Below are 27,999 nucleotides of genomic sequence, written 5' to 3'. Positions count from 1 at the left end.
CGCGACGCCGGTCGGTCGCGTCAAGAGGAGCGACGCGCGTCGGTTTTTCACGCGAGTGCGAACGCTCTCGGTCCAAGTCGTGTCGCTTGTCGCCGTCGAACGAAAATTTGTTTCATCAAAAATGTGATCGGACGATACGCTCGGCGGTTTCTCGCTCGTTTGGGACGCTCGTTCTCGGGAGAAATCTACCCGTCACTCTCTCCCTCTCACCTTCTGTTTTTGTCCTTCTCTCCCGGAGGCGAAGGCAAGAAGCCAGCAGCAAATTTCGCGCTTCACGGAGGATTCGCGTCGACGGCGAACATGATATTTTTGTGAGAAATCCAAGGTAAGCCACGATTTTACACTGAAAATATACTATCTTAGGATCCATCTGGGAAGAAAGAGAAAGAAAATAGATAGATGTGTGTGTTTCTTTTGCGACAATACTTTGAACGCTCGGGAATCGAAACCGGGAATCGAACTTGCAATTATTGAAATCCTCTTCATTTGGGTTTATTTTTCATCTTCACAATCGATTATCGAGAATTTTAAGTAATTCGTGCGCTACATATTTTCGTAATATTAGATATAATAGCATTTTAGAAAGACAACTAGAGAAGAAAATACTACCAATTATGACCAATTAAGATCCAGTATTACCAATTATGATCAATCTCTTGATGTAAACCGTATTGCACATATAATTTCAATTGATATAAATAAATCATTTTCAATTGATTGTAAAGATTGAAGTCGTTAAAGAAATAGCTCACATTACTCGCATCGATAAACATTGACGGATTATTTAAAATAGAAAGATTTGTCCCATGGTGGTTTAAAGTTTAAATAGAAAGATTTGCCATATGGTTTAAATTGTCGCGCGCGATAAAGCGCGCGAAATTTCATCGCGCATGCGTTGTGCACTTTTTATATAAACTCTCTATTTTTTAGTTTCTTTATTCTCACGTTCAACACGCGCTACGCTTTTTCATTCATGATTCCAGAGAGTGCATCGAGATATAAATCAGTATTAGCGTGTATTCTTGAATAAGTATAGAGTTAATATGAATTGAATTAGGTTGTCAAAAGTTTCGACAAATTAAATTAAAAAATAATGTACGCGTAATAATTTATGTTATTAATTTTCTGTTGTTTTAAAAAATGTTGCAATATTTTTCAGTGAAAAAAAATATATAAAAAATGAACCTATCAATATATCTTTGAAAGAATATTTTTATATAGCAATTTTGATAGTTAATCGATTACAAAAAATACGCGTAAAAATGGGTCAATTTTTTTTTTTCAGTGAAATTAAATAATTGCAATATTTCTGGACCAGTAGTTTACCGAGGAAAAGATTAACGTAATAAACAAAAAATAACTAGTTGAAGGGAAAAATATATATATTTAAATATGTATTTCGGGCTGGATTATTATTTAATTACTTGATTATATATTTTCCAGATGCATGTGATTTCTAAATTAATGCTTAAATTCAATTTATTCTTTGATGAGATAAAAGCTACACATATTTGCAATTTACTTTCCTTAATGTATCGTAGAAACAATTTTGGTTTATTTAATAAAAAAAAAGGAAGAAGTATTATTTTGTACATTTATATCGCGTAAAGAGCGTGAAATCGTTTCCGGGTGAAGAAAGTTTACCGGCGTTTACTCCGTCAGAAAATGTAAGTACGGTCTCCACGGCCCATTGCATTGTCGCAATTCGCGTGTAGAGAAGGAGCGCGCGTTTTTGTCATCGTAACATTAATCTCTCCGTGCATCCGGGCGATAGCCTCGATCGCGGCCTCATATTGCGAGTACACACATCGCTATCGCGTTTAGAATGGTATGAATTTTTTTTGTCCATCGGTAACAAGCTCATTGATTTTTTTTTTATATCGATTCCTTTATTTGTCGAGAGAAAAATATGGATTTTTCTCGCGCAAAGTCCTTTTACCATGAATCATGTATTAATGTATTGCATTACAATAGAACACTGTTTAATAAACGTTTGTTTATTCGAAGTAATATCGAAAAATTAAAATAAATTAATAAAATATATGAAAATAGTCTTAGATGTATATTATATGCATCTAAATTATGTAACAATGCTAGATTAAAAATGACGCGAAATGGATAAGGAAGAAAAAAAATTCTAATTCTAATTATTTAATATTTTCGGTTATTTTAAAGCTATTTTAAAGTTCGTTGCTTTGGAGAAATAAATTTTACGATTTTTAGATAATTAATTAGATGAAATGCAAAAAGAAGGAAAGTATATTAAAATAATTATATCAAAAAAATATATAGATTACAAGTAATAAGTACAATATATTACAAGTAATTTACGTAATAAATAAATTTTCCAAGACATAATTATTTGATTATCTGAACATTTTGTTCCCGATTAGTTACAACTGAGATTTTATTATATTATATTAATAAATTAATAATAAATCTATCCATATGAGATAGTAGAGGTTTCAAAATAAATTGTTATTAGAAAATTAACATTCCTGAGAAATAAAACTTATGCAGAAACAAGAATAGCGAGTATAGATCTAACTACACTTTGTATTTTTCTGCGTTTTAAGAATTATATTTAGATAATATATCAATAAATAGGCAAATTTGTGTTCCATAAATTACATGAAAATTAAATTTTATTAGAAATCAAATTGTTTAAGTACTTATATTGAGATCGTAATGTGTTATAAAAGCAGGTTTTTCTACTTTAGTAATACAACTGATCGGATGTCCGCGTTACGCAAAACTAAAGCATTGACCCTATGATATAAAACCAACTTTATATAACGCATATCTACTATGCGTTTGTCGAATGGACTACTTTTTTTTAAAGAGTATATGTTGTTATTGAAAATTTATACGTTTTAGTATCGCCTACAAAAAAAACTTGAAAGAAATATATTTTTATTAAACGTGATATTTTATTGAATGATATAAAATATTTGGAACTGTATTATTCAATTATTATTCAATTATTGACACGATATGATCTATCAGATTTTGCGCTGCTAATCTTGTTGAATTATTCTTATCGTCATGATAAAATTATGCAAAGAAAATTTGAAAAGCTCCAATAAGTTTGCACTGCATAAAGTGATCTCAAATCGATCGTCACACCGTGATAATAAATTATAAAAGACTCTTGTGAGAGTTTTCGGAATTTTTAATAGTGGTGGATATTTGAACATACAGGAAATCTCTTTTATTTATTATACGTATTATATTTGAGAGAAACTTGATTTCGCTCTTGCTGTTAATTTTTTTCTGAAAAACATTTGAAAATAATTTATTCTTCTTGTCAGTACGCAAATATAACGATTATTTTTTATAGCAGTACATAGATTTTTATATACATGAATATTTTTTATTTATTTTTATTTATTATTTTCATTTATTTATTTTTATTTATTTATGTATTTATTTTATATTGTTTATTATTAGTTATTATTAAACTAACAGTAATACATACATACACACATATTTTGCATTTTATAGATGTATGCATAAAATAACACACTTAATTAAAATTTATAATTTGTAATTTTATTTATAATTTTGATCCATCATTTGATTACATTGATTGAAATAATAAGTTATAGATAATGTTTCCGTACAGAAAACCGTTGTAAGGCTATGTTTCTGTTGCACATACATATTATTAGCAATATAGTCTTGTCTGTAAATTATATGCTATTCACTAACAGGAACATCATAGCGACTAAACTTCCATTGAACAGTTGCATTTTACAATTATGTCGTCAAGGCTGAGACGCTTTCCTGACTTTCATTCTACATAGTCTCTAAAGAACCTTGAACAATATTAATTAATTATAAAATATGAAAACTTTATAAAATACGATAACTGTTATTCATAACTGTACTAGGTACATTTTATTAGTAGGTATATTTTATATTGTAAAATATATATATTGAAGATTAAAACTCTTTATGGGGTTTTCTTCTCGTGATAATTCTAATTCTAAATTTCTAAAATATACCGAACGTTTCTTAATTGTAATTTTATATAATGTGAATCTATATAAAATATAAATAGATATTGAAAGTTGATTTCGATATTGTCGATACTACGAAAATACACTAGAAGTAAGAAGTAAAAATATTGATTACTTAACATTTGATTTAACAGATAATTATAAAATATTTATTTGTTTTATATATATAAAGATATTATTATATAAAATTAAATAAAAAATTACATGCAATTTTAGATGTTTAAAATTAGAATTATTATATGTTCATAAATTATGCAATTAATGTGAACGTGTGTTTGACGATTTTACCTTGCATTTTAATTTAAATTATTTTTCGCAAATTACTTGTTTTTATGTTTTATTTAAAAAAAAGTGAAGAAAATAATAAAAATTGCATAATTCTTAATTCAGCAAAAAAATTAGCTTGAGAAAAATATTTCATAAATCTTATATCCGCGAGTTAATATTAACATATCGATAATATCGAACTATAACAATAATAAAAGTTCATAGAATTAATGTCTATAGTCGATTCTCTTTTCGAGATTTAAGAAAAAGATTTAATGGTACAATTTTCTAGAATTACATCTAATTATTTGTAACTCTAGAGAATGCTTTAGTGACTTCTACATCATGGCCTCTCTCTTACCAGAGTAAAACGTAGTACATATTATGTATAGTCTTCGTTTAATGCAATTGAAAGTTTTAACTTTAAAGGCAGCGAATATATAATCTTGAGTAGCATAATCGATATCATAGCTAAAGCGCATCATATTCTCTTTACATTATATCTCTTTCTCTCTGCTCGTGTAGGAAAGCTTCTCTGAAAGATATAGTTTACGTCCTACTTTGCCATGTCATTTACGATGTAAATCGTGAACATTTAAACATGATTATGCTTTTTAATTTTATAATTGCAATATATGCGATGCATGGGATTCCTATAGAATTTGAAATCTTATTCCATTTGTATTTATCAATTTTATTAATTTAATTTATGTAATCGATTTCTCTTCTTGATGAAAATATTTAACTATGAAAATTACAAAACTTTTTTTTAAAACTAAGCTTATACACATATTTTAAAATATAAATAGCAAAACGCGTTATTATTTCAACAATTTTTAATAAACTTTATTTTAACAGAAATGAGATTTGAGTCTTAATTACCATGTTTTATATTCAAGTTAATATCGCGATAGAACAAAAGAATCTCGCTTTTTTAATATTTGCCAAATAAAATCTAGATTAATTTTTCTAGATTAATTTCTAGAATAATTATGCCGCTAATAAAATAATATAATGATTTCGAATATTATGACGCGATTACACGAAATACACGGCGAATAGGGTCGGTTAATTGCATATTTTAAACGTTTCTATAAATCTTGCTTACTTGTAATTATGCGTATATGTGCGACAAAATAAAGCATTCAGCGAGTAATAGCGGGAGGAAATTTGCACGGCGTTAAATAAAATAACGCAAAAATAGTGGCACTCTGTGTTTTGCACTTCCATCACGTTGTTTCGACCATGCACGGCAAACTTTTCCCGGATTCGGCCGAGCGGCGCGGCGCCTATTTATATCGCGCCTGTTAAATTGCCTGCAGTATATCCGCTCAACTCTCGCTATATAGACTTTGGTGGGCCGAATCATCGAATTAAAAAGGGCATTCGGTGGTTGCACAGGAATCGATTATTTCGAGCCTCGTCGGCTTCGCCGAATTCGCTAATTGTCGAAATTACACATCGAATTCTCGCTTAAACCTACGTTATATCGCCTTGCGATGTTAACGGATGCAGTCGTCGTAAATCAAGCTTGATTAACGCTATAACGCGTCGGGAATTCGTTCGTTATAATTGTTAATGCTATGATCTAGAAAAGGGCGAAGTTTCTGTAATTAAATTCCGATAAGAATATCTGCAATAAAATAAAGAATTATTTAAAAGCGATCAAAACAAATGGGCTAAAAAATATCAATTTAATTGAGCCTTTTATTAGAAAAATATTAATGTAATAATTGAATAGATTACGTAACTACGTAATCTGTTCAATTATTACATTAATATTTTTAGAGAGTTATAATAGAGATTAATAGAATTTATAATAGAATATTTTAGAGATCTGTTTAATTATTACATTAATATTTTAGAGAGAGATTTCTTCGGGTAAAAATAAGACATTGTTTGCCAAGATGATCAATCACAACATTGCATAATCATTGGACCAATTAAATCTATTTGTTACAATATTCATACAGCACAGAATATTGTAGCAATATTATTAATATTATTGTAACATTGCAGCAATATTGCAATATTGCCGCAATATTTAATTGGTCCAATGATTATACAATATTGTGATTGATCATCTTGGCAAACAATGTCTCATATTTATTCGAAGAAATCTCTCTCCAAATAAAATTATAAAAAAAATATGCTCCAGAGATTCTAATTCGCTATCGGGAGAAGAGACGCGCGAGCGGATTTTTGAGAACAAAAAATCCGAGTGTCGTGGCAGACACGAACGTCTCGATGGATACGTACATACGCGTGGGCGCCGCGTAGGTCGGTGTTACAAAGTGCAGGCATATGCGCCAGGTGTAAATAAAACCCTCGGGTGTAACGTTGTTCGAGCGTGACGACTACTCCGGTCTTTTCTCCCGCGGCATTGTCAGCTGGCCGGTACGTTTGTTGACGTCCCTTTGTGCGCGCCTCACCGCGGTTACTTTGCCGAAGGCGTGCGACGATGCCTCTCTATTTGCATAAGAATTCCGCGTCGCGCTCTCTCGCGACTCGATAATGGAAAAAAAGTACATTCAAGTCCAGGAAGAGAGGCAGGATCTTTTCCCGAAGGACGCGCTCCGGTTTTACGAGACCCTCGCGCTTAATAGAATCTAAGCATGTTGCGCCCTTCGATTTTGCGGCACCTTATGCACGTCAAGAAGTGATGAAAAGCGGAAGAAAAATATTTTCATTTTTAAAATGTTTCAAAAAAAAAAACATTAGTGGGAATAAATATTTCTATAAAATATTTTATTTTATATTTTAATGTTATTACATTATTATTATTTTAATATTTTATTTTATATTAAAATATTAAAATAATATTTTATTTTATAAAATAATAATATATTATATTTTAATATTATTTTAATATTATATTTTATTTTATAAAATAATAATATATAAAATATAATAAATATAATAAATATAATAAAATAATAATATATTATATTATATTTTATAAAATATATATTATATCCTAAAATATTTATACTCGAGAAATATAAAAGAGAAATTAAAATGTCAATTGTAGGAGGCAAAGAATATGTTGGAATGAAATTAAATAGCCTGGCACACTTCTGGTTCTACGATGAATGACTGTCTTTTAAAGAATTCACGCGCATGCTACACGTTTACAACACGAATACATTATACATACATGTATACAACACAATCGGGTGAACGTTAAAATTAGTATCGCTCGATGCACCAAGGCGCATTCCGCAACGTGCAACCGATAAGAGGTGATATCGAGCACGTTAACCGGATACGCTTAGAGTACACAGGCTCTACGGGCATCTGTTTCCGTTTAAATCTCCGTTCAATCCCTCGTTGCAAGTCTGTTTATGTTTATCGGTTTGACGTGCCGGTTCTACTTTAGCACGTATCAAAGTTCGTATTAAACGCGATATTAATCTTCGTATGTTTTCTGTCTCTATAAAGACTACTCTTCAGTTATCTACTTCTTGCATTACGCGGAAATTGAAATATAAATAGCTTAATTATCGGTAGCTGTTTATGTGTCTTGGATTTCGGAAGATCATGAACTTGCGATTTCGGGCACAAGTTTGTTTTTCTTTTTCCGAAGGGAGGGGCCGAGTACATAAACGGATCGCTAAATCTACGCGATTGAAAAGTTAGAAGAGAGATCCCTTCCCCGAAAGATTCGCGTTCCTGGCGCTCAAGCAACGTCCCGTCGCGATTCTTTTCGGGGATCCGCCGCACGGATATAAATTTTCTGATTTATTTGTCTTGCTCGTGGCGAGAGGGGTGGGCGGCCAGAAATATATGTACAATATATACGTGGACGCGCGCGCGACTGGCCATTATAGCGAACCGTATGAATTACGGCTGCGTGGATGCCAGTGACGTGCAGTCATCGGCCCGATAGCCCCCGATAGCCCTTTGGCTTGGACCCTATACTTAGCGGATAATCGACGCGATATACTGCGCTTATTAGCGGGTATAATAAGCCACATGCCGAAGCCCCAGAGGGCCTTCGAGATTCGTTCCGGCGACCGTTAAGTAGCCCGCCCTTCCTGGCCGTTTCCTTCCTCCGCTCTCTCCCACACGTCGTTCCCTTCATCGGTCGAGGTTCTTCCCTGGGAGAAGCGCTCGGTTTTGCGTTTGGGAGAGTTTTGGAAAGAGCGCGTGCAATAATGGTAATTGGCCAATGATGTTACATTGACATTACGAAGACGAATGAGTTTGTGCTTGTCTGAAATTATATTATTCGGGGGATCCCTCGAGAAGATTACACGCGAAAAATTTTTATAAATGAGCTGCCTACTCCGAGAATTATATATAGTCTTTACTCTGTCGGAAATTACGGATTTCTGCTAAGAGAAAATAAACTAATTGATAAGCGTGAATTTCTGAAAGGAAGAAAATATGATAATCCCACGGATGGATCGTTGATTAAAATAGATCGGAGCTTAAATTGATTTTTAAATATAAGATAGAGCATTTTTTATTCGTATATGTTTGATGTTTTAAATGTTCTGTTTATTATTAAATTCATTCATTATTATTATTAATTAATATTATTAATTTCATCTCTTAGACAAGAATAATATCCACAATTAATTTAGAATATTCAATCTAGAAGGCTTAGACAAAATAATATAATCGTAGAATTTTATTCGAAATATTAATAATAATAAAATAGATGCATTAATTTAGAATATTCAATCTAGAAGGCTTAGACAAAATAATATAATCGAAGAATTTTATTCGAAATATTAATAATAATGAAATAGACGTATTTAATGAGACTTGCAGGTGTTTCAGATATAGTTTGTAAATTTCAATAATCAAATACTGATAATTAATTTTTAAAAATTAATTTAAATTTAAATTTTAAAAATTGTTTTAAATCCAATTCTCGAAACACGTTTTGTCTTTTCTTTTTGCAGATCCATCTATTATGATCTAATTATTACTAAAAGAAAAATAGATTTAATTCTTTGTTTTTTTCATGCTATATATATCGATAAAAAAATAAATTACGTAAATAGATAAATGTATTAAGTCGATATTTTAAATAGACATGTTTGTTGCTGTTTTCTATGATTCTTTTCTATCCATCTTGGAATTATCCTATAAAAATATCATTAGCGAACTAATGGCATAGAAGCATACATACACTTAAATATATTTACACTTTGGTAAAGTAACAAAAAAAAATTGGAGATGCCGGGGATCGAACCCGGGGCCTTTCACATGCAAAGCGAACGCTCTACCACTGAGCTACATCCCCGAACGAGAATAAATCATCGTGTGATCATCACTACTTTTATTGCTTTCGGAGTAGAATATCAAAGTTGATCAATTCTAACAATACATGAAAAACCGATATCTTAATGTCTCTAACGCAAGCTAGAAACTAATAATAACACTCGTTGAGACCTCATCGATATTTCGCAGTTAACGCTATTTTATTATCATTACTCGGGAGAAAAAAAGCAACAAAATATAATTTTGCAAATGCGCTCCGGTTTTTCAACCATACATATATATAACCATGTCCATATCGACGGCAATTGCCTTAAATCTTTCTGAGACAGTAAAAAGCAGGTTCGATTATAGAGAGCGTATAAAGGATTATGGAGAACGGACTCGCGAGGGCCTTATACCGGGGCGGACCAAAGCGCATACCGCGCTCTCGCATAATGCACCATTGTGCGTTTTTTCGATATAGCGGAACGCGCCATATCGTTATATCATTTCCGAAGAATCTCGCAATAAAGCGCGCGTCGCACAATAATTCCGAGAGGAGGGGGAGGAGGGTGACTCACTCTTTGCTCTTTCGCAGAGCCAAGTTCCGTTCGCCAGACGTGAGTTTGTCCGCGGGGCAAGTGTTTACAAGAGCTCTCCTCCTGTTTCTTTCTCTTGTTACTCTTGTTGCTCTTGACTAAACTATGGTAGTTTACTACGTCATTTTTACGAAGAAGCGCAACTCTGAGATTTAATTGGAACTCGATCAGATCTTTCAGAATCCCATGGATCCCGATTGGGGAATCTATAAAGATGAGAAGTGTAATTTATATAGAATATTCGAATAAAATATTGTAATGTTTTAAAAGGAAAAATTGGAAAAATATCGAGAAAGATTGCAAATTGTCGACTTTTGACTCTTTGGTATTTTTGAAAATTAAGAAAATATTGGCTTCGTCGAGAAATCTATAAAAAGTGACTCGATATATCGAAGATATTCTATATAAATTCGTTGCATAATTCATAGAAATTGCAAATTACCGTTCAAGGACTAGTGTTTTGGTAAAAATTTCTTAAGATAGCAAATAATCAAATTATAAGACTCTATCTCTCTAACAATCTCTTGCTATTTCGATGTACATACGAGTTAGGATCTTGATATATTACACTTGCAACGTTCATCCTGCTTTCGCAAATAACTCACATTGTCCGAGACTGGTTTTATTTGTGTATCCCATTGGCAAATAAATTCATTAAATGGGTAACATTACGTATTTCCGAGGGGTCGCATTCTAACGTGTGTACCAAGGCACTGAGGTGCTCACGATTAATTATCTTCTCGGCCCTCGATGCAACTTATAATGACGATCGGTGCGTAACGCCGGTGCGTAGCTGCGGGTGAAAACGCACGGCGGCATATGGTGCGACACGTGCGACCAAACAACCAGGTTTACATGAGACATGGGCGCCGACCGAATTTTTCATGAGAATCCTAAAACTACTACTTCTTCTTAGCTTAAAAAAACGTATTCGTAATTATATTATCTAAATTGTTTACTATAATTCTCTTTTATACTTGTTTATATTGAATGCGTATATTTTACAAAGTATTGACATTTAAATAAAAAAAATTGTTTCATAGTTTTATTTTTGTAGTAATTTAATTTCAAAATTGTTCGTCAAGAATAATCACACATTAAAGAATTTAAAAAATTATCATATTCTTGATTTAATAAATTTTCTATTCGCGTAGAAATTTTCTCAGATGCAGCCTAAATTGCGATTAAAATCCTCAAATTTGTTTTAAACAGATATCAGAATTTTTCTCAATTTTCTAAGTTTAAAGAAATCTATGACTTTTTTTTGGAAAATTTTTATATTACAATTAAATTCCAAGAATTTTTCTATGAAAGTGTTAATCTGCCGTATAATATGAATAAAATAATACTTGTTTTTGTTATTGGATTACCTTGCCTAATATTCGACGCCCATGTTACGTGCACGCACACAATCACGTGCCGGCCACACAATCATTTTAAGGGCACCCGTCCAAGTCTCACGCTCAGAAAATGACCCTCAACGCAGCTTAAGTTGCTTCTACGCGAAACTTTTTAACACGCGAATGATGCGCCACGTGTACCCGCTGCAATGAGTAGTTTCTAATTGATCGCTGACCAATCCAATTATTCCGTTGGACCGGAAATAATATCGATTGCGAGAAACTGAGAAAAATTTGAACTGAAATAATTGCGAAAATTCATCTTTCAAGACAGCAAATCCACCATCTCGATAATTTCCACTGCGAGAAAGAAGAAATTTTTAATTGTAAAATAAAGTAGCGATATGCAAATCTTTTAAAATTAATAGGTTTAATTAAATTTTAATTTTTTTTTCAGATAAGAATATATATATACATTAGACATGGAATTTTGATCGTTTTTGTAAGAAAATAATCTTTCAATAAATATTTTAAATAATTTGTCTAAGACTCCGAGAGAAAATTAACTGCAAATTGATCTGCGATTTTATTCTGTATATAAAAATGGAGTGTTTTCTAACACAAGGCTAGAAGTATTATGCATATGTAAAGGGGGAATATTATTTTCTCAAGTATCGATAATTGATTTTTGATTTTTGTCTTCGCAAGATCGTCGGTTCAACCACCTACGGAAATGGAAACCGACACCACGAACGGTCGTCTGTGATCGTTGATCCGAGAAAAAAACGGTCGACTTCGGAAAAACGGGCTTCTTCATCGGGCGCAGGCATTTCTTCGCCGGTCGTTTAACTCGTTCCGCGCGATAAATTGGACACCACTTGACGTAAAAAGAGATGGCATCCTTACAAGCGTATATGAGAAGTAATTAACCATTAGTAGTCGAGCGACCGATCGACGCCTATAGCCTTCCATGATACCGCCGCCAAAAGGCTACCCCTTTATTGATAATATTACCGATAATATTGTCTGTAAATTTACAACGTACATCTTTTTTATTACTTCAAAACAGGTTTTCATAAATCGATCTACTTGAATACACAACATGCTTTAGCATTCATTATCAATGCACACCTTGTTGAACAATGTACCGGATTGTTCATCATCGTTAACATGATGATATTTTATTTTAAACTTTTTTCAGATCACAAATCTAACAAATATGTTCAACATTACACCAGTTATCGAAAAGGGGGATGTATTTTCGCGAAAAAAAAGTTTTTATTCCAAATATACTATACAGGATGTTTCTTAATGAGTGCGAAAAATTTTAGGAGATGATTCTTTGCCGTATTGTTATAAGGGGATGAAACTAGCAACCTCTATTCAATTTTTTATTAGAACTTTTTAATGGACCGGAATATGATCATCTAAAAATATGCATTAAAAAGTTTGATTTATTTAGAAACTTTTTTATTTCTTTTATTTTTTTCCTAAAATCAGTAATTTTCAAGAAAAAAAAAACAAAATACGTTATCGTGCACGATGCTAAATAGCATAGGTTTCGAATTACGAGAAGTAACGAGAAGTAAAATTTAAAATAAAAATAAAATTATAGTAAATGTTGGAAAAATTGGAACAAAAACAAAATTATAATAAAAACCTAAAAACTTAAAAAATAAAAACCTAATTTTTACTCCTAATTTTCGACAAAGAATAATTTCCTAAAATTGTTCGCACTTATTAAGAAACATCCTGTATAATATATAATAGAATTGATTCTTGTTAGCAGAATTTTTATTTTTGTCCTCTTCCCCTATTTTCGAAGACCTCAGCTTTAAACGAAAAAGTATAATTTTCTTTCTGCGAACAAATACGAAAAGTAATTAGTCGGGACTTTTAATTATTGGCACTCACGTTTTTCATAATTACTCCAGTAACTTTCCGGAGTAGTAGTCGGACAAAAAAGAGACTGAAAAGAAGAGCGACCCTGCTTCCGGTTCGTTCTTCGTGTGCATTGCGAGTGACAATGGAATGCGTAAATTCGCACAGTGTTTATTCGAATGCGAGCGGATTGCCTTTAAAGCCGCAATTATTCTTGATATTCCGTAATTATCCGTTTGTTGACGCACAATGTAACTTAAGTAACATCATCACGTCATAAACATATGTTGTGATACAATGAAAGTAGCATACATTTCTTAACGTCGATATAAGATATTCGAGAATTGTCGCGTCTTTATAGATATAGCAATTTAAAAAAAAATCTCAACTTGGCTTTTGCCGACTTAAAATTTAAAAAATTTTTTCTAATCTAACAATTTTAATTCTAGCTTTGATTCGTAATAATTCTATAATTTGTATCGTAATATTCAATAATTTGTTACAAGTAGTGATTTCTCTTAATTCAAATTTGTCGAAAAAAATCTTTGGAAATGATTAAGAAGGAAGATAAGTATACAACTTAAAGAAAATAAAAAAAAATATTTTCTTCGCGATTGTAGTTAAATATTAATTTAACATACTGATTGCCAGTCGTGATCATAATAATATGACTTATACAATGTGCGTACCTTCTTACGTGAAAAAAAATTTATAAGTTGAGCAGGCGGGAGAAACGAAAAATATACGTGGCAAGCTGCAATCGCACATAATGACTTTAATGATAGCTCATTGAATGTCTATCGCAGGAAACGCAGGTGGAAAAGGAGGAGTCTCGTCCTTCGGCCTTTTCCTTGTGTACACTTGAGTAAAATTACGAGAGGATCGCATCGTGCGGCTCGCAGTAATTCTATAAATGCAATAAGACAAATGTGTGTCATACATTCAATGTATCTTGCCATTTTTAAAATATCGCAGAAAGATTCGTATTATATGGATATAAATATAGTATATATTTATCTTTACACATACTTTACAGATCTGCATTTCTATATTTATTTATGTATCTATCAGCATGGATTTTCTCTCTAGTAATTATTTATATAAAATTATGATTTATAACTTTTTTAAATCTAACGAAATCTAAATTTTTGTATGATTGATAATTATACATATATGCTAATTAAATTTATTTATAATTGAAACAAAAATATTTTTAAATGCATATTTTTTAATGCATGACTTTTCAACTACAACATACTATTATATTGATCGGAAATTATTTATAAGAAAAAAAGTGTCCAATAATAAAATTGATTGTTTCTGTGATTTGTACTATTAATATTAGATTGGAGACAATTAAAAGAAAAATGTGAAAGAGAGAGAAGTGTACGCCTAAGGTAATATTTTTCAATGAGAAAGCCTCGCGAAATGTTAAAAATAGCCATGTTGGCACGCTGAAGAATGTGCTTTGATGTGACTGGTAGAAATATGTGATATGCAACCGAGCTTGCTCGCGTAGACTATAAAATTAGTCCATATGCTTTGTCTACCCAATGGACGCATTTGTGCGCGATCTATGCATTTATCTCACGTCAATTTGAAGCTACGTAAAGCTACGTATTAAATAATTTATCATGTATACGTACGTAAAATAAAGAAAATGGCAAGGAGATATATACTTTGAATAGAAATGCAAAAAAATAATTATTGTTAATTATTAATATAATTTTTGCATTGGATTTTTAGCAACACTAATATTCTAGTGTGAAGAAAATAAATTGTATTATAAATTCCATTTCTTTTTATAGCGAAGAAAATGTAAATTTTAAAAACGGGAGAGAAAAGGAAAAATGTAAAATATTATCTACACTTAATCATGTCATAAATTGCATTATCGATCAAAAGTTCTTCAAAAATACCATTTTCGATAGTATATTCGCACATTAAATTAATTTATCAAAAATCTCGAGACCTTATATCGTGCTAATTAAGGATTAATATCAATAAATAATGTATTATTTAAGCGAAATTTCAGACTCGATATTCTTTCGCAAACCAAGCTCATTCATTCACAACATTCCATCGTTAGAGGAAAGTCGCGATCTGATCGAGGATATCCTGTTCGTTTTTCAAAAGAAATCAAGCGCGCGTTCTTATGTAAACCGCCGATTCGCAACGATCGTGAATAATGTATGTCGCGGTATATCCTTTAGCTTTTAGCTTATTAAAATTTTCATCGCGCACGATGATGACGATGGCGGTGCGTGCGTTTGCGGAATCACGGCGCATGATAAAAATCGCGATTTCGCGACGTCGTTTTTCCATGCGTCATGAATACGTGCTTGTGAATCAGCGCGGGATTAATCGGATTGATTTCTAATACGACGGTCGGCGGGATTATTAATCTAACGGGAATCTGTGCGGCGAGACGAGAGACGCATCGCGCTGACGCAACTGGAAATAATCTCGATACTGTGCGCGACGCGCTAATTGTATTTATTAGTGAATAGGCTCTTTGTATCGCATCGACCTCGGACGCGAATCCTTCGCGAACGGTTGCTGGTCGTCGAAATGCGAACATGCATTAAATGACTATTGAAAATGGAAATTTAACGAGAAATAGGTACACGATTAATTGAAATTGCAGCAAAATGATGATTACATCTCTAATATAAAGGATTAATGCTGACTTTTTATATACTTTACAAAAATTTGACTTGTCAAATTTTTTTAACTAAATTTGACAGCTTGATTAGGCAAAATTAAATTGATGCTGGTTTTTTTAATTAAATTACAGAGAAGAACGAATGCTTCATATTTGATGCAGTTATATATATATTGTATATATAATAAGATAATAATTAATAATATATATAACATAATATATAATAAGCAATAATTAGTAGTAATATAATTCCTTATCATGTAAAATATATAATTATATGATATGATTATTTACATATATATGACATGCTTATTTGCTTTCAAAATAATTATAATAAAAAAATTATAATTATAATTATAATTATAATTTTTTAATTATAATTATAATTTAAAAAAGTCGATTTTCAAGGATATTCTGTCATAAAAGTTTTATTGGACGGAGATGAACATCGAGGGGGATGACTTTTGATTTATTCTTCCTGATGAAACGGGGGAGCATCTGTGGCACGTGTAAAATTGCGGAAATCTAAGCGTATTGCTGTAAACATCACAGAGACGAATTAAGAATAAACGGGTGATCCCACGGGCGCGCTCGTGAATGACGTCATGAGTCCGGCAGGGATCAATCGGAGAGTCAAGTCGCGATAATTGCGACAATCGTGTGGATGCTTCCCTCAACGAGAGACGCTCGATTCATCTTCCCCCATATATATACATATATAGCTTCGGTCCCTTCTATTTTCTCCTCGTTCTCTCTTTTCCTCTCTCATGAATGTGATAGCTTCAAATTGTTCAAGTATACACGTGCGGATATTTTTGCTAGAAACAATTATAGTTTGCTCTTCATACGCAAATTTCTTAAGAAAAAGCATTAATCAACCACAAATTATCAACCACAAATATTCGCTAAACATGTCTTACTTTTGTAAATAGAATAAAAAGCAATTTGGTTTATGCATGCAATTTGCTGCAACGAAAATTCGAAATTTTGTTTCAATCGTATTGACTCTTTCTTTTTATCGATTCCGTATATATTGATAATACGACGCCTTTCTTAGTGTACATGATACATGTATTACCTCACAGCTTCCAATCTCAGATGTGATCTAATTCTAAAAGTAACTCGTCGCAAAATCGTTAATAATTATCGCGCGATTGATTTCGCAAAGTTTAATTAAATGCCAGTATTAAAAATGAAGAATTTCTCACCAATTTCGCACTTTCTTTCTTTAGCTTCAGATGGAGAACCAAGGTTATGAGGAGGAGCAATCGCGCGTGGAAGAAGAGCAGTCCTCCAACGAGTCTCGTTGCAGGACTCATGACACGATCGAGCTAAATGATCCTGTCGCTGCAAGGACGCATCCCGAGAGTCACGTGTACGAGGACATCTCCTCCGATCCAGCAGCTTCTAAATTTTCCGAGAGGATATCATTTCCGGAGGGGACTCGCGAGACCAAGGATCATCAATCGACCGATCTCGCCAGACAAGCCTGGATCGATGAACCATCATCAATAGCGGCTACCGCGATTCTCGATAAATCCTTCCAACAGAACTTGACTTTAGACTCGGCTGAGATCGGCGCCAACCTCGACAGCGCGATCTCCTCTTCGCGAGCAGTGTCCAGAACAAAGGAAGATGTCCTCGAGGAAGCCTCCAAGAATCCTCACGATCTTCCAAGACCCCTTGCTGATGGAGACCTTTTCGGAAACGTGGTGTCCTCGTCACCACGAGAGAAGGATTCGTCGCGAGATACGCCGGTGCAGCCTGATCGACGGACGAATCGCAGACGCAAGAAGAAGGACTGCAAACATTGCAGAAGCAAATTGGCCGTCGCGAATTCCTGTGACAAGCTGGACGAGCTGGTCGGTAGCGAGGATGCGATCTTAAGAGAGAACGAGATCAATCAACGAAACAAGGATTCGGATTTTACGTCCAGCCTTCTGTTCCGGGAGTCGCTGCTGAGGCCGCAGAACATTAAGATCTATCCGATCGTGAAAAGAACGAGTCTCGGAGATATCGGCGTCAAGAATTCCTCGGCATTTCTCGAGAGTGAATTGCACTCGACCGCGGAGAACGCGGCCAGGTTCCTGGTGAACGATAGAATGTTGGACCAGGTGACGCAGAGCAACCAGAACAAGATTCTAGGAGTATCGAGGAATGGAACGGATATGAGGATTAATTCCATCTACTCGCAGGATCGCTGGTACGGCAAGGAGCAACCGATATTCTACACCGACGTCAAGGAGCAGAATCCTTTTCAGGTGAATTATTTGCAAAAATGTCTCCTATTTTCCATCTATACATTTTTTTAATTTATAGATGCAGTATAGTATTTTTATATAAACATATATCTTTTGTATAAATATTTTATTTAACGATACGCGAATTAAGATCTCTTGGTAGAAAAATATTTTAGCTCGCGAAAGGATAAAAATGATACGAAGACCTTTTGAATCTTAATGAATTTATTTTTAAAATTTAAACACAACGTCATGTGTAAAATGTAGGGAGAAAAGCGCTTCATTTTACGGTTTTTTAATCAATTTAAATCAATTGTAATAACGCAAAACGCAATATAACGACGCGAAGAATATATTTAGAATTATACTGGGTAAAGAGGAGTCGGAGAATCACTGCCCGACTAGTTTCGATTAAACGACTGGCTGCCAGAAGACTTAGTTGGACAATGTAACCGCTACGTGGCGCGTTTAGATACAAGTTTCTCGCATTAGAAATTCGTCGAACAGGTGGTATTAAGAGATTGCGCGGCCCGGAAGGCATACTTACCTGGCGCAGAGGCTACCGTGATCAAGAAGGCGGTTCCTCCAGGGTGAGGCTTTTCCATTGCACTACGGTTAGGCTGACCCTTGCGAATACCCCTAAAGTGGGTATCTCGGGCGTATAATTTTTGGTAGTTGGGACTGCGTTCGCGCTGTCTCGGATAAGATCAATGTAAGCATAGAATTCTCCTCCATCATCGTTATAAAAATATTGTCAACGATAACGAATGGCACAAGTGTCTCGTATTTTATTTTCCGAATTTGAAAATTAATATAATCGCGTATAATATTGTTATTAATTAATTATAGGCGTATGTTTAAGGAGAGAGATATAAATATGATTATAAATATAAATTGATTATAAATATAATTTAATATAAATTATATTTAATATAAATTATATTTAATATAAATTATATTTAACATAAATATAATATAAATAATTTAAATGTAGAAGAATAAGACAATAAATATAGATGATATGTGAGATTTCTATTAATAAATAAACATTAATTTATTAATTTTTTAAGAGCAAGAAATATCATTATATAAATGTGCGGAGAGAAAGGATATTCTTAGAATGATATCTTGTCTATTTTTAATAAAAAATCTCATATTGATTGCATCTGTTTTGAAGATGTTTTACAAATTTCATTTAAAAACAATATAAATAATTATCCACAAATATTTCTTCTGAAGTTTCTTACAAAAAATGGATTAGATCATTATTGTGCTTGCGCTTTGGACATATCAGAGAAAGTTTTAGAGTTTGATTATTATTATTATTTTATGAGTCTATCCATTGTACGGTATTAACATTTAGAGACATGTGTATGCTCAATAAACGAGTGGCAACGACGACTGGTTATGTCACCGCTGCACACGTGCACGTCGCGCGTGCCGAGTGTACGCATGAGCGAGCGAAAAAAAAGAGAAAGAGAGAGAGAGAACGGTCCCCTCCGGCTTTTAGAGCTTCGTGACAGAAGCGGGTCGATTGGCATCTTTGACATTCCGTAGAGTGTATCGGGGTATCGTTAAACCGCTCTCCATCGCGTGCCATTAAATGTGATTGTTTTTAATCAACGACGATTGAGAGAGTTGAACAGCCCTAAATGAAGGTAAAGCTCGTTTTTATCGTCGAATTCCGTGGTAATTAATCTCCTTGATCTTTTTATTCTTTTTCTTTTATTCTACTTTTATTTTCTTTACGTAATCGTATGCGAGAATAACCAAGTTTGAGTAGAGTTATTACATAGTGTTAAAATACACGTCTTATCAGGTATTGATAATGATTTATGACAAATTTTTTCACATGCAAATATTTTTAATTAAATATTAATATATTGAACTATGCAAATTGCATTTTATTTGCGCGAAATATCTTGCATATTTTATCTTGCATCTTGAATTACTTTATAGTTTGTCCGTAAAAAATATTATTGGAGTTTGATTTTTTCCTTGTATATTTTTAGAATATATATCTCTTAAAAACTTTAAGCGCATCATCAATTTGAAGGAGATCAGCTCTTTCCTCTTTCATCTAAAAAATAAATATGATATCAGGATTACTCAAAGGCCATTCTCTAAGAATAGATTCGCAGGTGTGACTTTATTTTGAGCGTCTTTTAGTTTGTGTTATGCTTTCTAGATAGTTTCCTCGAGACTTCCGTCCGCTTTAACGAAGCTGAGAAACTGTAGCCCGCGCGAGAAGCGTTGAATTATAATTTTGTTATAAATAAAATATAAGTTATAAAGTTTCTGGTAAATGTAAAAAAAATTAAGTAAAATTATAAAAATATTTTGTAATGTATTTAACGCATTTTTAACGTATTTTTTATATTACATTTATTTGAATAAAACATAGATTTTTCCTATTATTTAATTTACTTATAACACCTGCGAAAGTTTTTTTTTTAGATAAAGTATCTTTTATAATAAAAATAAAATAGAGTATAGCCATAATGAGGAATATGAAAGATCTGGTTGTCGCGGCATATCTGGCTAGATTAATGGATATCCAGGGAGATATACGTTCACGGGATATTTGCGTCGTACCGAAAATTTTAATCAACGCAGGAAAATTAAATAGGTCAATACGAGTGGGCAATAAATAAAGTACACGAACTCACTATGAGAGAAATTATGGACCGGAAGCGCGCGTTTTGGCGCCTCAAATTCGTCGATTCACCGGTCGTCCGCGACTTCGCCAATCCTCATCATCAGAGTTAACAGCCTCCGCGAGAGAAGAAGAAGAAGAAACAGCCGCCGTCTGGCGCGGCACCGACATAAAGAAACAAAACGGAACGGAAGTGGAAAACGTCTATCTATAGCCCGACGTAAACCTCGTCGTTAGCGAGCCGCGCAATGTCGAGAGAGGCAGACAGCAAAAATTATGAAACCGCATTTTAGAGTCGACATTTCTCTCTCTCAAAACCCCGTATAATATAGTCAATTAATCAGTTATTATTTCCGGATCATTTGACGTTTTATGTTTTGGCGAATTTGAAAAATTGAAGAAACAAGGGGGATGTTGTGGAAATAATTTTTCTCTGATATAATCTATATATTTGTTATTTTAATCGTAAAGTTCTTTCTCTCTCTCTCTCTCTCTTTTAATTATAGCATATATATGGAATTATATATATAATTTATAAATTTGCCAATTGATTGTTGATAAAAATTGAGGATTTATTTTAGAAATGTGACGTTGAATTGTAGAATGCACACAGGAATTTTTTTAATACCCTAATTATATTTATTTTTCGATTACATTGTTTGTGTAATAAAAAAGTAATTTTCCAATCAATTTTTCTCGCGTTCCCCAAGAAATTCTTTTTTGCTTTTATTTTCTCCCCACCTTTTTAACGAGATCATTTCTAAGATTTACGTTCCGCTCGTAAATTCGTATTCGTTTTAGCGTCGGTCGTTTTCATCATGTTTTTTTTTTCTTCTTCAGAGAGCCTATTCGCTGCCAACGCGGACGCACACACCGACCTCGCAGAATCGCGTTAATCTGCGTCGAAGTGTCAGAAACGATCCGCCACCGCATCCGGCGCGTCTTGACAAGCATCGCCGTGGTTGGACGCTTCATCTGGCTCGTCCCCTGAAGACATCCGGATGTTCCAACCCGCTCATACCCCTGCTGATCGTCCTGCTGATCCTACTGGGAGTCGCTGGGGTCGCGTTGTACATCGTCTTCGGTGAGTAAACCCTTATTATTAAGTGTTTCACGCCGCATGTTTCACTCTTGGTGCCCTTAAAAAATTTTTTCTCAGTATTATAACTATAAATTCTTTAAAAAATTTTCTGAATTTTTCTAATGTTGTTTTTATACAAACCGGAGTGGTGAATATAAAAAAATGCGTCTGCTGTTTCTTATATTAATTTCTGAATTATATATTGTATGATATTCTTTCAATTATTTTGTTAAATAAGAATTTAAACGAGGAATTATTGAAAACATGAGAAGGGATTTTTATTAATTTTTATTTACAGTTTCTCACGACAAGATGCTTATTTCCTTTTATCTTTTGCTTCTCTATTAATTGAATAGAAAAGTATTAGAAAAAAATAGAAAATATAGAGAATTATTTTACATATATTGAAATTATCTTCTACTTTATTGCGTGCGCTTGAAATAACAACAGTAGCTCGATGAATATTTGATGAAGTGAAAAATGAGTTTACCAGCTGTTAGATACGCATTTGTTTGTCAGAATGAAATATTACTCGGCTCGCGGAGGTTAATCGATTGATCAAAATGTTTATCAATTAAATCAAATGTTTATGAAATTGATTTATTATGGAAGCCTCGTATTCATCTCTTACGCAATTTGCTGACTGCAAATTGACTCGTCTTTCGTGCTGCTAAATTATCTCAGATTTGCGATATTTTCATCGTAAACTTTAGCGGAGAAAGACTGACTTTTTTATAGTAAAAGTTTGATTTGAAGTCATTATCTCCTCGCAATTTTTTCGAACGCAAATTATTTCGTCAGCGTTTTTCTGCATTGTAATATCATGAATGGCAGTCTTTTGTTATTCTCGATAGAATTTACAACCCTCATAAATTCTTCATCTCGCTCTATCGGGGATTGCGTGCTAGAGCGCCCTATATTGGTCGGGAATAAACGATGCACTCGCTGTGCACCGCCGACGCCGTCGCCTTATCGTTTCGGACAATTAAAAAGTATCTGCATCCAGCCGAGGCCGAGGTTTAATTCGACGAAGCGTAGCAATTGCTCGTCCAACGATGAGATGAATTTAACCGCGGGGTCAACAGAACGTTTCCTTCGTCCGCGTGCGCGGTCGATCGAATTGAAGCGCGCTCGCGCGTCCCGATGCGCGATGAAAAGCGACAAAAGCCAATGACCGTGCAAAACGTTACGTCCATGGAATCCTGCGGATTCGCGAGAAACGAAACACGTTTCTTAAATACACGAAATTGGCACTTTTCAGTCTCCGAGATTTGAGCAAAAAAAAATTGAAAAATCTATTTACGCGGATTTTGAGATAAAGAAACTTTTTTTATTCACTTGTTCCGTATAATAATTGATTGTTTTTGATCTCTAATATGAAGGATAGAATTAAAAAATTAAAAAAAAATGGAGAATATGGAGATTTGTTTCTGTACGTGTGCTGAGTCTGCTTATTAATGTAATAATGTAAAACATCATTAAAGCTCGCTTTTGCATAATATTATATTTAAAAACTTTTTTTTTTAACAATAATTTAACTAAGAAAACTATTCTTTTTTTCATAATAAATTAAAAAGTAATATAAATATAAATATATATAATAATATAAATATAAATAATTTACATATATATATATATATATATATTTTTTATTTTATATATATTTATGAATGTATATGTGTACATAAAATATCAAGAGAAAAAATTGTTTAATTAAAGGACTTTCAATCCTCTTGTTATATTTTAATTTCAATTTCTTTTTGAATACGCGATGATTAAAAGCAGACATGTCTGTTGAGCCTCAAAGTGTTATATATTTAGTCTATACTTCCGGTTTCGAAACGAATAACGAACAAGTTTTTTTAATCTGATGACTGATCCGTCTATTACAGTCTCCTCTTTCGCAGAGCCAGAAAAACTCCAGATCATTCAGCAGTACCTGAAGTCGTCGACAAGCAAGTTGACGGAGCAGAACGTTACATCCGGCGAACCGATCACATCCGTGATTCCGAACGACGAGCCTGATCTGATCGCCACGAGTGGGATGACGATGAACGTCGACGCGTTTACCATGGCTGCTTTTTTAAACGGCGAGACGTCATTTCCGGAGAGCGTTTCACCGACGACGGAAGTGGAAACGGAAGCCACGACTCGAAATCCTAATGCGACGAGATATTGCGACGATTGCTTCGAAGGTGAGGTGTGCGTTGCCCTTGTTAACGAGGAGGTGCCGATATGCAGAAGCCTCCTTGATCGCGAGGATCCCACCGGATGTGGCGGTTTGTGCATCATCGACAAGCAAAAGTGCCATCGCCTCGATGTAGACGCCTTCAGGTTCGTCGATCTTTGATTGACAGATTCGGGATTATTCGTTTAATATTGTTACATCGCACAATAATAGATAGGATTTTCAAAAAGTGGATTTTTTCATAGTTTTAGCTTCATAAAGAGCTGGTAAAATTATGGAGGAAAATATCTTGCAAAATATATATTGCAATTATATTAGAAAATTAATGATATAGATAAATAACAGATATATTCGTAACGCGATATAATCTTATAATTATATAATATTTTATTTAATCTATTTATATGATCCCGGAAATTCTGATATATAAATTATTATTTATTAGATTATTATGTCAGAAATTATGTGTGTGTTTTATTGATGTTTTATTTCATACAGCCGTGAGAATTTTAAAAATTTATAATTGATTCGTTTGTTTGTTTTCTCAAATGTTTCTTAAAGATGTGTAGAAATTGAGCATTATTGCCTGGACAATGAATGGACTTGTTCCAATACTCTGTGCATCCCCTTGTACAAGCGTTGTGACGGGCATATGAACTGTTACGATCATTCGGACGAGTTCGATTGTAGTAAGTATAAAAGTCGCAATTTAAAAGATCCAAGACGCATTTATCTTTTTTTAAGATTTAGAATAAACTTGATTAAATTTACACACAATTTGTTTAAAATTGATTTTAACCCTTTTGGCAAGAAAAAAAAACAAGAAATCCTATAATTAATATTACATTTTTCTTCAATGAAGATAGCCAAAATTTAGTATAAGAATCCTCTTGCTACTGTTTTGATTGTTACTTGCATAATATATAATATGTAATTAAGTAATAATTAAATATACGCTTTAATATATATGTATGTGTGTCGCGTGCGTGTGTGTATGTGTAATTGTACAATAATCGTAACGAAGTGAGTACGTAGCGACTACTTATTTACTCGCGCCTCGATCTTGAAATATCGTGAAGCGTCATAAGCCACTATCCGCGTGCGACTTTGTCTCTCGTTAAAACATACCGCATTGCCCCAGTTCGGTGTGACCTATAAGTTTCTGTTATCGGCTTTTCTACTTTGCCATTATTTGCAAGGCTTCGGTTATTATTTTTTTTTATATCGTTAGTCATATAATCCGCATTAAAATTGGAGCATAATCGCAAAATATAATGCAATCCAATTCCAATCGAAATGGGAGAGCTTAGAAAATAATACAAACTATCAAATTTAGTAATCAAATTAAATATTAAATATTATACGTAATTCATAGTCAATTATAATAAAAATATCCTTTCCAAGAAGGATCTTATCGTGGCTTGATTCGTTTGTAGATGTAATACAAGCACATGCAAAGTTACTTTTACAAGAAAAAAATATTACTGTTTCTTTGTACCATATTGATTAGGATAAAAAAACAAATTCGATAAGATGATTTTATATTGGTCGTGACTCTGTTATCGAATTTCTATTATCGTTCAAATTTTATCTCGAGATTTCGAGTGAGATAATTTCCACATTTTTGTAACAATCACATATATATTTATGAAAACATGTAAGTACACAAGTTCGATCAGATAATTCACGTGTAATTGCTCGCTCGAATTAACAATGGGAATATTGCTCTTGCCATATTTAATGTAAGCGTTCCAAGCAGCGAGAGACAAAGTACACGAAGCAAGTAGAATGCGATACTATCGAGTTGTACTACACGTTCTTTTTCAGCCTGCAATCTGGAGACGCATTTCCAGTGCGGTAACGAGACCTCCTGCCTTCCGTTGGAGAAGAGATGCGACAGAAAGATAGATTGCTGGGACGCAACCGACGAGATTAATTGCACGTTAGGTGAGCGTTTTTCTTTCTTTGCTTTTCGTGATAACAGCAATGTCGAAATGTTTGACGAAACGAAAATATTATGTTGTAATAGAGCGGACAATTATCAAGATTTTCGTAGAATCAATATACCGTTAATTGTAATCGAGAAAATAAAAAAGAAAGTCTGCCGAATTTTTTCACAATGGCCTACATCTATCGAGCATTTCTTCGACCACACTTATTTAGGTTCTATTGTGATAAAAAGTAACAATTTTTCGAGCGCTCTCCGAGTACATTTTTCATGATATCTAGTATTTTATTATTTCTAAAATACGTGATGAGAAAAAAGATATTTGTAGGACATTTTCTGCAAAAGTTCAAGTAGAAAAAAGTATATTTGTAGTCTTGCTTTTGAATCGCTTGATCTACAAAGATCCTCTTCTCATTTCTTTTTTTTTCCTTCCGTAGGTCGTAATCTCAATTGGTGTGAGTACTTTTGTATCTCTGTATATTTGAAACGCACGAGTGCCTGGCAAACATGATGACGTCTGAAGACGTCTTAATAGCGTTTTAATGACGTATAATGCATTAATACGTCATTAAGTTTTTAGACGTCATCATGTTTGCTGGGTGTTTTGCACGATTCTGCATGCCTGCGCATCCTATCGAATTGCCGATAATGCACACAAGTTCCAACAATGCTTAAAAATATTTCGTTTTAGCACATTAAATTTGATATATTTAGAGACTAACCCAATTTTTATTAGAAAAATGTTGCACGATTTATATAATTTGCTTATGCGATATATAAATCTGGAACGTGTGAATATATTTCACATACAATATTCATAGACAAAAAATGACTGATCGAATTTGTCACATCTTGTATAAAAAGTGAGGGAAAAATCCAATATAATAATATACAAACTAAATTTTGACTATTAGTAATTACTTATCAAGTTTTCGACAAATGCAATTGAGATTGTTTGGCGAATAATTTTGAAAGTACAATGTAAATATATCATTAAGAAATAATCACACACACAGACACACACGATTAGAAACTTCATCGTCTTGAGTTAATCGAATATTCAAAAACGCATCTTTTATTTACTTAAGTCTATCGATAATTTTCATTTTAGCTTGCCCCGTGGACAAGGAATTTACTTGTAATAATGGGGAATGCATATTAAAAGTTCGTTTTTGTGACGGACTAGCGGACTGTAGCGATGAATCAGACGAGCCTCACGGGTGCAAAGGACGATGTAATAAACAGGAATTTACATGCCAGTAAGCCATTAACATACATCCCTCTGTATAAGAAATAATAATTAATAAGAAAAAAAAGATATACATGATAGGAATACTTTCGCTAAATTGAATCTTCCATCTTCTGAATCATAGCTTTTAAATGTCTCTAGTACGTTTTTCTATTCTTAGCATACTGAAATAATTTATACTGATAATGTAATAAGTATTGAATATCTTAAAATATTTAAAATTCTTAGTTTATAACAAATTTCAACGTTATTATAAAAAAACGAATTTTTAGTATACATCGCGTCTCGATTTTCTTTCGATATATCTTGAAAAGTAACAATGTTCTTTCAAGAAAAGAATTTGTAAGATACAATTTTAAATTATAATTATATCGATATTGTTTTGTACATGTAACACAATTATGTTATACAGAAACGGCAGATGTATTACGAAGGGAATGAAATGTAACGGGGTTGACGATTGTGGAGATGGTACGGATGAGAGACACTGTAAGGATCGGTTCACTTAGTATTCGTATGTGAAGAGACAAGATATTGCCAATCGGAGAAAATCAAATGCAGTATTTTATACAGAGATAAATGTATGTTATGTGTATATAGTGTGTTATATAAGTAAAAATATAACAATATATATATTGGAAATGTCTCA

At 33.1% G+C, this 27,999-nt stretch overlaps 1 protein-coding gene, 1 long non-coding RNA gene and 2 other non-coding genes across 6 annotated transcripts; 2 read left to right on the top strand and 2 right to left on the bottom strand.

Moving 5' to 3' along the window:
- Position 1: 1 nt before the first annotated feature.
- Positions 2 to 27,992, top strand: LOC145961265 (uncharacterized). Of its 3 annotated transcripts, none has more exons than XM_083081292.1 (9): positions 2 to 325; positions 17,221 to 18,249; positions 21,725 to 21,968; positions 23,873 to 24,299; positions 24,715 to 24,842; positions 25,981 to 26,100; positions 26,539 to 26,556; positions 27,213 to 27,360; positions 27,763 to 27,992. In XM_083081292.1, exons 2-9 carry the CDS (start codon positions 17,227 to 17,229, stop codon positions 27,857 to 27,859), a joined length of 2,205 nt encoding a protein of 734 aa, XP_082937418.1. In that variant the 5' UTR covers positions 2 to 325; positions 17,221 to 17,226; the 3' UTR covers positions 27,860 to 27,992. The 3 variants fall into 3 exon arrangements, with proteins under 3 accessions (XP_082937418.1, XP_082937417.1, XP_082937419.1); XM_083081291.1 differs by having other exon boundaries at positions 23,858 to 24,299; XM_083081293.1 differs by lacking the exon at positions 26,539 to 26,556 and having other exon boundaries at positions 23,858 to 24,299.
- On the bottom strand, positions 9,475 to 9,546 carry Trnaa-ugc (transfer RNA alanine (anticodon UGC)). The gene has a single exon. It is a non-coding gene; the product is annotated as a tRNA-Ala (tRNA).
- On the top strand, positions 18,768 to 18,930 carry LOC145962365 (U1 spliceosomal RNA). The gene has a single exon (XR_014435854.1). It is a non-coding gene; the product is annotated as a U1 spliceosomal RNA (small nuclear RNA).
- On the bottom strand, positions 19,482 to 21,069 carry LOC145961266 (uncharacterized). The gene is made up of 3 exons (XR_014435605.1): positions 20,898 to 21,069; positions 20,181 to 20,308; positions 19,482 to 19,876 (listed from the first exon to the last, which is right to left on the bottom strand). It is a non-coding gene; the product is annotated as an uncharacterized LOC145961266 (long non-coding RNA).
- Positions 27,993 to 27,999: the final 7 nt, after the last annotated feature.

Source organism: Camponotus vicinus, unplaced genomic scaffold (genome assembly GCF_025532165.1).
Source record: "Camponotus vicinus isolate PSW18456_S1 unplaced genomic scaffold, iyCamVici1.0 SCAF_11, whole genome shotgun sequence".
Taxonomy (NCBI): Eukaryota; Metazoa; Arthropoda; class Insecta; order Hymenoptera; family Formicidae; genus Camponotus; species Camponotus vicinus.
Note: the sequence above shows the minus strand (reverse complement) of the source record. Positions and strands in the feature narration are given on the sequence as shown.